The sequence below is a fragment of the Scyliorhinus torazame genome, chromosome 18 (assembly GCF_047496885.1).
Source record: "Scyliorhinus torazame isolate Kashiwa2021f chromosome 18, sScyTor2.1, whole genome shotgun sequence".
Lineage (NCBI taxonomy): Eukaryota > Metazoa > Chordata > Chondrichthyes > Carcharhiniformes > Scyliorhinidae > Scyliorhinus > Scyliorhinus torazame.
Window position 1 is genome coordinate 153693294 of NC_092724.1, and position 13830 is coordinate 153707123.

General features: G+C 49.5%; 1 protein-coding gene across 2 annotated transcripts in view; it reads right to left on the reverse strand.

The window, feature by feature from the left end:
- Positions 1-1465, reverse strand: part of LOC140395630 (alpha-N-acetylgalactosaminide alpha-2,6-sialyltransferase 2-like) — a 61386-nt gene extending 59921 nt beyond the window's left edge. Inside the window, exon 1 of one of the 2 annotated variants that reach the window (XM_072483634.1) lies at positions 1354-1465. In XM_072483634.1, coding sequence (XP_072339735.1) covers positions 1354-1387 — 34 coding nt within the window. In that variant the 5' untranslated portion in view covers positions 1388-1465. The remainder of the gene's footprint in view (positions 1-1353) is intronic. The other variant, XM_072483633.1, reaches the window with a different exon arrangement.
- Positions 1466-13830: the final 12365 nt, after the last annotated feature.

Sequence of the window (13830 nt, forward strand, 5' to 3'; positions counted from 1 at the left end):
TATCCCGATGATGTTTCTCCAGGGTCGCACACAGCAGCATCCGGGAGATCAATCCTCAATTCCCAGAGACTCCAGGTCGTGGTAACCCTAGAGTAAAACTTTCTTCCAACACACTGAACCACCCGCAGTCCTTAGCCATAAGGGCTCGGCCCCGCCACCACCAGAAAAAATACTCTAATCCTGAAGTGGACATCACTATTCGGCCACATCATAGACATATCCCAGGAAAACTATCTTAGCCCATCCAGGCTGATCAAGAAGTCGACAAGCGCCCAAAAATATTACAACATCCAATTGTTAAACGTATTGCATGTTCTTTTTCATTCTGACATCAAATCCAAAGTAGTTTTTGGCCATTTTCTCTCTCCCCACCCTTTGATTATTGTTTAGACTCATTTTCCTGATGATCTTTTCTATAATATTTACCAAATGCCCTCATAATAATAATCGCTTGTCACAAGTAGGCTTCAAATGAAGTTACTGTGAAAAGCCCCTAGTCGCCACATTCCAGCGCCTGTTCGGGGAGGCTGGTACAGGAATTGAACCCGCACTGCAGGCATTGTTCTGCATTACAAGCCAGTTATTTAGCAGTCAGCGAGGGGCTGTTTGGCACAGGGCTATATCGCTGGCTTTGAAAGCAGACCAAGACAGGCCAGCAGCACGGTTCAATTCCCGTAACAGCCTCCCCGAACAGGCGCCGGAATGTGGCGACTAGGGGCTTTTCACAGTAACTTCATTTGAAGCCTACTCGTGACAATAAGCGATTTTCATTTCATTTCATTCATTTAGCTCCCACTGTGCTAAACCAGCCCCTTACTTAGTCCTTCCTCACAAAGACCCACCTCCTGGCTCTTTTGTCCACTGCCTGCAGTTGGAGATAGTACTCGACATATGGAATGTGCCGTGTGAGCATGGCCAACTTACTTTTCAGTGTGTGCAGTGATGATAGCCGTCTCGGGTGTGTTGGTGTGATGTGGAGGCAAGATACACAATTGATCCAACGTGTTTACCAGCCTTTTAATTTAAAACTAAACACTGACACACACGATGAAGTTTCTCAGAAATAAAAAAAGTTCACAGCCTGTATTGCTGGGTGGAAAGGAAGTAAGGTGCATATCTCTCACATCGACGTCTGGGGCTTTCTAATGACAGCAAGTTTCAGCGTGTAAAATGCTCCTGCCAGTTATTGCAGAGGGCACCACGCTCCATCACAGGAGCTCAAGACAGCAAACTTTCCGCTGACTCCAAATGCTCCCATTTAAACCACACACTTCCAGTCACTGTTCACAAGAGTTAGCAGCTAGAAATCAACACCGTGTCTCTTAGCAAAAAGAGAGCACAATGATTACTCACAAGAGTTAGCAGCTGCCACCAACAATGTACCCATCCAGAGACCCTGAAGTGACACATTTGCACTACATTGTAGCCGACCTCTCCACTCGCCTCGGTCCCTTTGAAATTCCTCCCCTCAAACACTTCACTCAAAATGCCGACGACGGCACAAAGCACCCCAGAACAACACAATTTTTGTTCGTGAAACTAACCTGGGGGCGGCTCGGTTATCTAGAAAGGAAAATAACGTACTTCAGGAGCAGGGAGGCAGCTTTGTTCGCAAGTTGAGCTGCTGCAGTAACTTTTTGTCCCGTGGACAGAGAGAGCCTCTGCAACTACGCCCCCTCCCCATTCCTCTTTGTAAGCTTCGCATCCATTGGACCATTCGTTGCAAACTTCCTGTAACAGGGTCTTTTTTTTGGATTGAACCTTGGCCCAGCCAATTCCGTTTGTTTTGCTCTCGGAGATGTTGAGAGGGGCATAAAGGGTTTTTTCTTTTGAAAAGCGACTTTTTTTGTCACCCGCCTTGCAATTCTAAAACCCTGAACACAAAGAACCAGTCACATTAAAGTGCAATAATAGAGGGGAAAGGCAGGAGTCAGCTCGCACATTGTAACCTCCCACAAAGCGAATTGACATGTTTGATTGTCTAACCTTGTCATGACCATTTTGAAATGTTCCTTTCATTGTATTGCGTTGATTGTACAAAACACTTGAATATCATTGCATTTTCTGTCATCGCCACTTTGAAATGTTTGGAATGCTCTTTCAGATATTTTACAAATAAAGTATATTTTTGCAAAGAAAATAAATCATTTTTATATTGATATTGATGGAAGGAGGGACTGGAGATGTGATCTCCAATACCTTAAGGACAAGGGCAGCAGGTGAATGGGAACACTATCACCTTCCAGTTCCTCTTCAAGCCCGCCTTGGATGTCTATTGCCCACTCCTTCATCATTGTTGGGTCAAAATCCTGGAACAGCCTAGCCATCAGCAAGATAGGAGCATTTTTACATCCATGGGAGCATAGGAATTAGGAGCAGAAGTGGGCAATTCCCCCCTTCGAGCCTGCTCTGCCATTCGGTCAGATCATGGCTTGCCACACAAAGGGAGGTCTTGCGGCGCAGTGGGAGGCATTCCTGCCTCTGAGTTCCCGGTTGGAGTCCCACTCCAGGACTTGATGGCCAAGGAAGGTTCATAACACCGGCCAAACAGGGTGAGAGTTGCAAACCCTTCCAAACACCCCACCCCAAAAAACCCTTTATGCCCCTCTCAACGTCTCCGAGAGCAAAACAACGGGCAAAAGGAATTGGCTGGGCCAAGGTTCAATCCCCCCAAAAACCCTGTTACAGGAAGCGGTAAGAGTGGGAGTGGGAGAGACTCCTGGTCAACCACTCGATGTGCGGAGTGGCGCCCCTCAAACCCCCCTGGCAGCACAGTGGCCTCCTTTAGAAGCCAGCTATTTAGCCCTGTGCTAAACCAGCCCCTGTGATGTGAATGAGGAGGAGAATAAAAATATTTTTAAAAATGCACCAGGTGGCTTTTTTAAAAGACAATCGACAAACATTTCATGTTTTTAATTCGAGATGTTTTTATTGAATTCAAATTTCACCACCTGCCAGGGCATTATCCTGGGTTTCTAGATTACGGGGCAATTCTCCAAAATGGAGACGAAGTGTTCGCGCCATCGTGAATGCCGTCGCGTTTCACGATGGCCCGAAACGGGCAGGGGGACGACCGATTCTGTCCACCACAGGGGGCCAGCACGGCGCTGGAGCGCTTCACGCCGCTCCAGCCTCCCTTCCTAGCGCTAAATGGGCACTGCGCCAACCTGTGGATACGCAGTTGTGCCAATCTGCGCATGTGCAGTTGGGCCGCGTCAACCTGCGCATACGCGGGGGAATTCTTCAACGCGCCGGCCCCGACGCATCATGGTGTGGGGATTCAGGGGCCTGCCATGCAACAAAGTAGGCCCAATGGGGTGGGGGGGGGGGGGCGCGGAGAAAGAGAAGCGGCCGGCCCAGCCGATCGGTGGGCCCCGATCGCGGGCCAGACCCCATCGGAGGCCCCCCCCCCCCCGGTGAAGGAGCGCTTTTCCCCACCCCACAGGCCGCCCCCCGACCCTTCTCTCACAGATCCCGCCGGCAGCGACCAGGGGTGAATGCGCCGTCGGGACTCTGTCGCATCTGCGCAGCCGCTCGGCCCATCCGGGCTGGTCTTTATTGTGCTGTTGGACTCCTGGTACCTCCATTCCAATGGTCCATAATTCGACGGGGGGGTGGGGGGGGGTTGTAATTTGAGGATTGGGGGGGGAGGGGGAACTGATCAAGACGAGAGAGGCCATGTGGAAAGCGGACTCCACAAGGGTTGGGGGGTGGAAGGGCAAGAGGGCGTGGAAGGGTGAGAGGGCATGATGGCAGGTAGAGGGACAAGGACGTTGATGAAGAAGACAAACAATAGAAGGCAGAGGAGAGATCGAGGGGAGAGAAACTGGATCGCAACGAGGCTGCATGAAATGCTCAGAAAACAAGGGAGTCCAAGGCTTACCTCATCATTTATTGCAAGGGGATGATGAAGACTCCAGATCGGGTGGATAAAATCCACGTGGGCTCTTAGTGGCTTGCAGGTGATGGACTCAGGCGGGAGGGTGGTTGAATCGAGGTACAGACGTCTTCTTGTGTCTGCAAGCCTTTTGCTTCTGGGCTCAAAACATCCTGCCCAGTTTAGTGTAGACAGATGGGCCGGAGAGAGTGATATGAGTGTGCTAGACTGACATTCGCACATGGCATCGGGTGTCCTCATACGCTGATGACCTTCTGCTTTATATGATGCATCCAGTCTGCACTAGGGATGAAATAATGAAGCTATGAGGAGCTTCAGCTCTTTCTCGGGGGACAAGTTGAAACTGGAGAAGAGATTAATCCCCCAGGGAGAAGATCCAATCTGGGGGTGTTATCTTTTCACCTTGCTAGTTCTAGCTTCCATTATTTGGGTATCTGGGTGGCCCATTACTGAGCACTGCTCCATAACTTGAGCTACGCCAGCCTGGTGAGCAAGGTTAGGTCCAACCTGCAAAAGTGGGGCAGCCTCCCCCTGTACTTAGCAGTTAGAGCCCAGTCCATTAAAATGAATATTCTCCCGAGGTTTTTGTTTCTGTTTCAGCGTCTCCCCACGTTTCCCCTAAATCTTTTGTTGTTAAGATTAATAAGATGATAACATCCTTTATATGTCGGGGCGGGCCCCAAGGATCCATAGGGTAGCTCTTCAGAGAGACAGACAGTCGGCGGGGAGGGGGCTGTTAGGAATGGGTTAACAGACCTTCCAATTAAATGCTAATTTGATGTTAATTACCCAATAGAAGTCACTGATATATAAAGGGGTTACAGGCGGCACTATTTTTTGGTGGAGATTTGTGTGTGAAGTTGGATCAAAGAAATAAAGGTGGTCTGTGGTGAAGCAGAACTCTTGTCTCCTTTACTCTACAGAAGCTTAAACACCATATGGGGACAGATGGAGATGAGTTTGTGTTGCCTCTAGCTTGGGTGCATTGATAAGGACCTCACTGACGTTCCCTCTGGTGAGGTATTCTTCCCGATGGTTTAGTCCGTTCTAAGGATATGAAGAGAGTGAGCGGTTGGGAGTGATGGCGGAGTGGACCAGGGTATCCCTGAGGAAACGGTCCCTGCGGAACGCTGACTGGATGAGGTGTTTGGTTTGGTGGTGGCATCATGCTGGAGTTGGTGGAACTGGTGGAGGATGATCCTTTGAATTCGGGTTGGGGGGGGAACATTGAGGACAGGGGGACCCTATCCTGGTTCTGGGAGGGAGGGGAAGGTGTGAGAGCAGAGGTGCCGGTGATGGGGTGGGCACAATTGAGACCCTGTCAACCACAGTGGGTGGGAAACCACGATGAAGGAAGATGGGTCAGCAGCACGGTTATGGAAAGTGACATTGGAACAGATGCAATGGAGGTGAGGGAACTGGGAGAAGAGTCTTCACAGGATGTGGGGTGTGAAGAACTGTAGTTGAGGTAGCTGTGGGAGTTGATGGATACCAATGGGCAGTCTATCCCCAGAAATGAAGGGAGACCAAGGAAGGGAAGGGAAGTGTTGGGGCTGGACATGTGGAGGTGAGAGAGAGATGGAAATTGGAAGTGAAATTGATACATTTTTCCAGCTCCAGATGAGAACATGAAGCGGCTCCGAAACAGTCATTGACGTACTGATAAAGGAGTTGTGGGAGGTAGGACTGGAGCAAGGAATGTTTAGCAATTATTAGTTGTAATATTTTTTTTAATTCGTGCATGGAAGGTGGGCATCGTTGGTTAAACTATTTCCGAGTCAACCGCATTGTTCTGGAGTGACATTAAGGTCAGGCGATTTCCTACCCTGAAGGGCGTTAATGAACTATAGAGTCCCTACAGTGCAAAAGAAGGCCATTCGGCCCAGTGAGTCTGCACTGACCCTCTGAAAGAGCACCCTACCTAGGCCGAATCCCCTTCCCTATCCCTTTAGCCAAACTCACCTGCACAACTTAATAATAATAATAATCACTTATTGTCACAAGTAGGCTTCAATGAAATTACTGTGAAAAGCCCCTAGTCGCCACATTCCGCCGCCTGTTTGGAGAGGCTGGTACAGGAATTGAACCCGCGCTGCTGCTCTTGTTCTGCATTACAAGCCAGCTGTTTAGCCCACTGTGCTAAACCAGCTCCCAGTGTCTTTGGACACCAAGGGCCAATTTAGCATAGCCAATCCACCTACTGGCAGATCTTTGGATTGTTGGAGGAAACCCACTCCAACACGGGGAGAACGTGGAAAACTCCAAACCCACACAGTCACCCAAAACTAGTCCCTCAACCGAGTGGGAGTGGGCGATAGTTCCTCGGTTTTAAAGTCTATTTTCTCCACCTCCTAGCAGAAAGCTTGTCAGGCAGCCAAGACCAGGAACTGCTGAAGTTGAGACTTTGGCTCACATCCTAAAACAGATAATCATACGGAATAATAAACCCGGGTCTCTGGCACTGTCAGGCAGAAGTCCTGACCACTGTGCCATTCATGGCAATGGTGTTTAATTTCAGACTTTCATTGAATTCAAATTTCTCCATTCGCCGTGATGGGATTCCAACCCTGGACCCCATAGAATTGCCTGCAATTATTAGTGCAGTGACAATACCATTACATCACCACCTTCCTCTGTAAAATTGGTAGAAATAGGCTGGATGTAATTACAGGCCTCTTCTCCTCAACCATGATGGAAAGCAATCCTTTCAACAGTCAATGTGACCTGACACTGGGGCATTGCAGTTTTTCATGAGCTCAGATCATTGACAGTCCCTCAACCGAGTGGGAGTGGGCGATAATTCCTCGGTTTTAAAGTCTATTTTGTCCACCTCCTAGCAGAAAGCTTGTCAGGCAGCCAAGAACAGGAACTGCTGAAGTTGAGACTTTGACTCACATCCTAAAACAGATAATCAAACGGTATAATGTAATGTGACCAGATGATGATATTGGTTTCTTAGGCACTGAACAATATTTTTTTATTTATTTAAGGGATGTGGATGTCGCTGGCAAGGCCAGCATTTATTGTCTGTCCCCAATTGCCCTTGTTCAAAGGGCATTTATGAGTCAACCATATTTATTACATGCTGCAAAAAAGATAATAGTCATTGAAGTTCTAACTTGCCAAATATGTCTTAGTTAAGAATATCTGCAGATTATCTGTTCCCTTTTGTTTATGAGCATAATTTGGAACAATTTAGAACATGACATCTTAACTACAATTCCTGTGTGAGTCCTCGCATTATGCTCTGCTGTTGAAATGATTACAGCTACAAAGTGTCTTTCTTATCTCAATGTAGATGTCAGCCAACAAAACAAAGGAAATGTTGACCAGAAGCCGTCCACCCTTTTCGTTCATGACATTAACAGGAATTTGCACATCCTCATTTGCCATCCCTGTATAACTAAATTTAACATAAAGGTCGCTATGACTGAGGCTGTATAAGGCTCTGGTCAGACCCCATTTGGAGCATTGTGAGCAGTTTTGGGCCCCGTATCTAAGGAAGGATGTGCTGGCCTTGGAAAGGGTCCAGAGGAGGTTCACAAGAATGATCCCTGGAATGAAGAACTTGTCGTATGAGGAACGGTTGAGGACTCTGGGTCTGTACGCGTTGGAGTTTAGAAGGATGAGGGGGGGATCTTATTGAAACTTACAGGATACTGCAAGGCCTGGATAGAGTGGACGTGGCGAGGGTGGTGAATCTGTGGAACTCTTTGCCACAGAAGGCTGTGGAGGTCAAATCACCGAGGCGGGATTCTCCAGCCATGCCTGCCTGGCGACCGAAAATTGGGATGTTTACATTGTCCGCGACCCGCCCGTGGCGATCTTGTGGCAGGCACAGCCAAAGAATCCAGCCCTGAGGTCTTTAAGACAGAGATAGATAAGTTCTTGATAAATAAGGGGATCAGGAGTTATGGGGAGAAGGCAGGAGAATGGGGATGAGAAACATATCAGCCATGATTGAATGGCGGTGCAAACTCGATGGCCTAATTCTGCTCCTATATCTTATGGTCTTATAGACTGACCAGTGAATGGCTGCAGATTTGAAACACTGTAAATTGTTCCTTTATCCATTTGGAAGAGTGGGTAAAGCTGACAAATTCAACAAGTGATTGGAGTTTCATTGCACAGGGCTTCAGGGTGACTGGACAGCAGTGAACACATTCAGAAGTGAAAGTGGGCCATCTTCCATGTTTCTCTTTATCAGGACCAGGAAGCGATCAGGTTTTAAGGATTAGAGTACTAAAATCCTATTCCAATTCCTTTGGACTCCTTGATGCTTAAGCTGTTTGAACTTACTTACTTCAAAACTATAGCTGGCGGGGTGTATTTATGAGAGGTGAGCTTTTCTTCTACTCAGTTCACTAATGGTATTGGTCTGCAGATTAGACACTCTTTAAGCAAGTTGACTTCACTCAATCTGCAGTTAATTAAATCTGTGGTCAATGGAGCAGTTAGTAGAGTTCCTTAATGGAAGGATTGGAAAGGGTGCAGAGGAGATTTACCAGGATGTTGCCTGGTATGGAGGGAAGATCTGGGGCAAAATTCTCCGCAAACGGCGCGATGTCCGCCGACTGGCGCCCAAAACGGCGCAAATCAGACGGGCATCGCGCCGCCCCAAAGGTGCGGAATGCTCCGCATCTTTGGGGGCCAAGCCCCAACATTGAGGGGCTAGGCCGGCGCCGGACGAATTTCCGCCCCGCTAGCTGGCGGAAAAGGCCTTTGCTGCCCCGCCAGCTGGCGCGGAAATGACATCTCCGGGCGGCGCATGCGCGGGAGCGTCAGCGGCCGCGGACAGCATTCCCTGCGCATGCGCAGTGGAGGGAGTCTCTTCCGCCTCCGCCATGGTGGAGACCGTGGCGGAGGTGGAAGGGAAAGAGTGCCCCCACAGCACAGGCCCGCCCGCGGATCGGTGGGCCCCGATCGCGGGCCAGGCCACCGTGGGGGCACCCCCCGGGGCCAGATCGCCCCGCGACCCCCCCCCCAGGATCCCGGAGCCCGCCCGCACCGCCTTGTCCCGCCGGTAAGGTAGGTGAGTTAATTTACACCGGCGGGACAGGCATTTTAGCGGCGGGACGTCGGCCCATCCGGGCCGGAGAATCGAGCGGGGGGGGCCCGCCAACCGGCACGGCGGGTTTCCCGCCCCCGCCGAATATCCGGTGCCGGAGACTTCGGCAACCGGCGGGGGCGGGATTCACGCCAGCCCCCAGCGATTCTCTGACCCGGCGGGGGGTCGGAGAATTTCGCCCCAGATGAGGAAAGGCTGAGGGACTTGAGGCTGTTTTTGTTAGAAAGAAGAAGGTTAAGAGGTGACCTAATAGAGGCATACAAGATGATCAGAGGATTAGATAGGGTGGACAGTGAGAGCCCTTTTCCTCGGATGGTGATGACTAGCACGAGGGGACATAGCTTTAAATTGAGGGGAGATAGATATAGGACAGATGTTAGAGGTAGGTTCTTTACTCAGAGAGTAGTAAGGGTGTGGAATGCCCTGCCTGCAACAGTAGTGGACTCGCCAACATTAAGGGCATTTAAATGGTCATTGGATAAACATATGGCTGATAATGGAATAGTGTAGATGGGCTTTAGAGAGGTTTCACAGGTCGGTGCAACATCGAGGGCCGAAGGGCCTGTACTGCGCTGTTATGTTCTATGTTCTATAAGTTCAGCCAGCAGAGGAAAGAGGCCTTGGAAGACCTGGCCAAGGTTGTGGAACCGAGTCGGAGATCGAGAGAGTGGAGCAGAGGCTGGAGTCCCAGGGTCGGATGATTCAGGAGGTGGTGGGGGAGCACAAGGAGCAGCTGGCCTCATTGGTGGCTGAGGTGGGGAGGGGGTGATGCGGGAGACTCCAAAAGACACAATTTTAGGTTGTGGGGATGCCCGGCAGTGCGGAGGCTGGCACGTATGTGGCCAAAATGCTAGAGAAGCAAATGGGGGAAGGGGTCTTTGATCGGTCCCTGGTAGTTGACCAAGTGAACAGGATGCTGATGAGGAGGCTGCGGGGTGGTGAGCCCCCAAGGACGATGGTGGTACAGTTGCACCGCGTGGATGGGAGAGGCAGACTAGAAATGCACCTGGGAAGGTAACGAGCTGCGGGTGTACCAAGACCGCAGTGGAAGCTGGATGTGGGGTTGTTGCTGGAGCGAGTGTGGGCTGCCATTCGGGGAGCTAAACGGCATGGCGGAGGTCACAGCCCCTACCCTGTGGGAGGCACTCAAGCGTTGGTTCGGGGGGAGGGGGGTGTGTTTATCTCAATTCAGGTGCACAGGGTGAATGCGGAGCAGGTGGAGACGGCAAGGCTGGTAGATTAGATTCTGAGGGTGGACAGGAGGCATTCGGAGGCCCCGGAGGCGGGACTGTTGAAGGAGAGACAGAGGCTCCAGATGGAATTTGGGTTGGTGTCTACAGGGAAGGTAGTGAGGCAGCTGCAGAGGACCAGGGGGGCAGTATATGAGTATGGAGAGAGATGGCGAGAGATGGTGAGGGAGATTGGCATAGTAAAGAATGATAAGGGTAGGATGGTGTTGGACCCGGAGGGGGTGTTTTGAGGCATTTTATAGGCTATGAAAGGTCAGAACCCTCGGCCCAGGGGAGAGGGGACCGGACGGGCTGGAGTTTCCCGAGATGGAGGACGAGCAGATTCAGGGATTGGGGCCCACATTGGGTTGAGGGAGGTGATGGGACAATATAGGGGCGTTGCAGACAGGGAAGACCCTGGGTGCGGAAGGGTTCCCAGTGAACTTTTATAAAAGGTTTGGAGCAAACCTGGGGCCACTGCTAGCGACGGCACATATTGAGGAAAGGGAGAGAGGGAGGGGGAGGGGGAGGAGGAGGGAGCCCCCCCCCCCCCACATTGTTGCAGGCTTCTATTGAAAAAAGACAAGGATCCAGAGCAATGTGGGTCGTACTGCCCAATATCGTTACTGAATGTAGACACAAAGTTGTTGCTGAAGTTATTGGCCTCGCAAATCCCGGGGGGTGATAGACGAGGACCAAGTGGGTTTTGTGAAGGGGAGGCTGCTCCATGTAATCACGATGCCTTCAGAGGGGCAGGAGGTGGAGGTAGTGGTGGCGATGGGCGCGGAGAAGGTGTTTGATCGGGTGGAGTGGGAGTATCTGCTGGCAGTGTTGGGACGGTACGGGTTCGGGCAGGGTTTGTGGACTGGGTCCGGTTGCTGTGCAAGGCGCCGGTCTCAGGCGTGCGGACGAACCGAATGAGTTCAGGATATTTGGGCTGCATCGAGGGATGAGGTAGCCAGTTCGTGATTTCTTTAAGGAGGCCTGAGGGGTCAGCAAAGGGAGGAGGGGGATTGGTGGGGTAAGGGGTTTAAAATGGGAAGGTGGGATGGGAGAAGGGGGTGGTACTAGGGGAGTGGTGGGGGTAAGTGAGTGTTGGTTGTTTATAATGTTGTTTGGCTGTTCTACTGCTTTTGTTTGTTTAGATGAAAATGCCTTGAATAAAAATATATATTTTTAAAAAGTCAACCACATTGTTGCGGGTCTGGAGTCACATGCAGGCCAGATCGGGTAAGGACGGCAGATTTCCTTCCCTAATGGACATCACTGAACCTGATGGTGTTTTACAACAATTGATGATAGGCTAGCTTTCAATCCCATGTTTGTTTATTAGCCGTGATGTGGAGGTGCCGGCGTTGGACTGGGGTGAGCACAGTAAGAAGTCTTACGAACAGGTTTGTTTCAAATCATTAGCTTTCGGAGCGCAGCTGGTTCCTCAAATGAGTGGTGCACGGGAGGTCCGCGTGGTGGGATTCGATCCCATGTCCCCAGAGCATTAGCCTGGGCCTCGGGATTACAAGTCCAGCGACATTACCACTGCGCCACCCTCTTCCCCATCTTGCGCTTTCTCATTCTTTGATTCGATGATGTAGGAACCTCTCGGGTACCTCGATCATCTGAGACAATGTGAAATTCTTTAGAAATGCAGTCACTGCTGTAATGTGCAGTGCTAGCCTTGGCTCAGCAGTGGAGCTCTGCACCTGCCAGTTAAGAGTTGCAGTCTCAATCCTTCAACGATTGCTGGCACTTCAGGGCAGTTCTGAGATGCTGTCTTTTAGAGGTGCTATTAAAAGAGATCGTGTAATACAATTTGATGAATGCCAGGGGAGTTCTCGAATTGCCCGAAGCAATATTTATCCTTCAACCAATGGTTTAGCATGGTAATCCGATTTCCACACATATAAACTGATATAGGACAGAACCTGCTAGTGGCAAACATAAATTAAAATCTGTAGCAATTCAATCACCTTTATTCAATATTAAAATGTGATTTGAACATAGTAGTGGAGTACATTCATTATGTTAAATAAGACATGGACCTTGATCTATTTTTAAATATGTAACATGGCAGCAGTCACATGACTGTCTGACATTTCAGTCTATATTTACAACAAGTAGTGCCTCAGGAGCGTGTAGCTGGCAGTTAGGAAATTGGTTCATATCCCGTGTGCGCTCAGCTGTTATAACTGCACAACATTGACGCTGAATCGATTTTCAAATACATTCTGAGGACTTATTCCCTGCTTAAAAACCCATTTTTGTAGCCACAGGATGCATCCCTCTCCCTGGCAATCCCTTGGGATTGACTCCCTAAATCTCTGCCTCCCTACCGTCCTTTGAGGTACTCCTAGCTCGGTGGGCTAGACAGCTGGTTTGTGATGCAGAATAAGGCCAGCAGCGCGGGTTCAATTCCCGTACTAGCTAAGAATTTAGAATTCTCCCTCCATGTACCTGAACAGTTGCCGGAATGTGGCGACTAGGGGCTCTTCACAGTAACTTCATTGCAGTGTTAATGTAAGCCTACTTGTGACAATAACTTATCTCTTTGGCCAAATGGTTGGTCATCTGTCCTCATAGCTCCTTGTGTGGCCATGTCACATATTGCTTTCTAATGCTCCTGTGAAATACCTTAGAATGCTGTATTAGATACAAGTCTATCTACAGATGGTAAATTAGACATGTTTTACTAAGTTGGTCAAAATACTCTGAATCCAGTACTTATAATGGTGAAAATAGATTTTGTACTCCTTTCATCCATGTACTCAACCTTCAGAGTTGAGCTTGTGCATTTTCATATTTTGTTCTGTGTAAAATAATAATTCTCAAAATAGTTCTTGATCTGCGCTGCAACACACTGGAGTGGACCAGGATGAGGGAACATTACTCAGTGAGCTGAGGTAGGGCAGAAAGGGGAAAATCAGTCAAAGTACAATTCCCAGCAATCACTAAACAAACCGCTTGTGGGAAAATTCTGTGCACATATAGGCTGCAAGGTTTTTACACATGGCAACAGCAACTACGCTTCACAAATGGGTGTTAAGATGCTGCGGAGGCAAAACTAGAGGGGGATTCAGCAATGGTAGCGCCATTGGATGTCATGGGGAGATGTTGTTGGGCATAGCCATTGCCCTGTTACATGCCACTTATCAGCCCAGCCTGAATGTGATTCAGGTCTTGCTGCATTTGAACATGGACGGCTTTAGCAACTGAGGAATTGTGAATGATGCTGAAAACTGTGCAGTCATCGGCAAACATCCCCACATCTGACCTTATGATGGTGGGGGGGGGGGGGCACAAAGTCATCGATGAAGCAGTTGGTTGGTTGATGGTTGCCCTCGGACACTGTACTGAACAATTCCTGCAGTAAATGTCCTGAGGCTGAAATGTTTGACCTCCAACAACCATAACCTTTGTTCTAGGTATGACCAACCAGTGGGGAGTGTTCCCCAATTTCCATTGACTCCAGTTTTGCGAGGGCTGAAGAGTCGATTCTGGATTCTTGTGTTCCTAGATACAGAGGGAAGAACCTAAATGAGGAACAAAATAAATAACAGCAGGGGTAGGCTTGTGTTGCCTTTCAATAGATCATGACTGATGGTGGACCTACATTCCACTTTCCCATATCCCTTGATTCC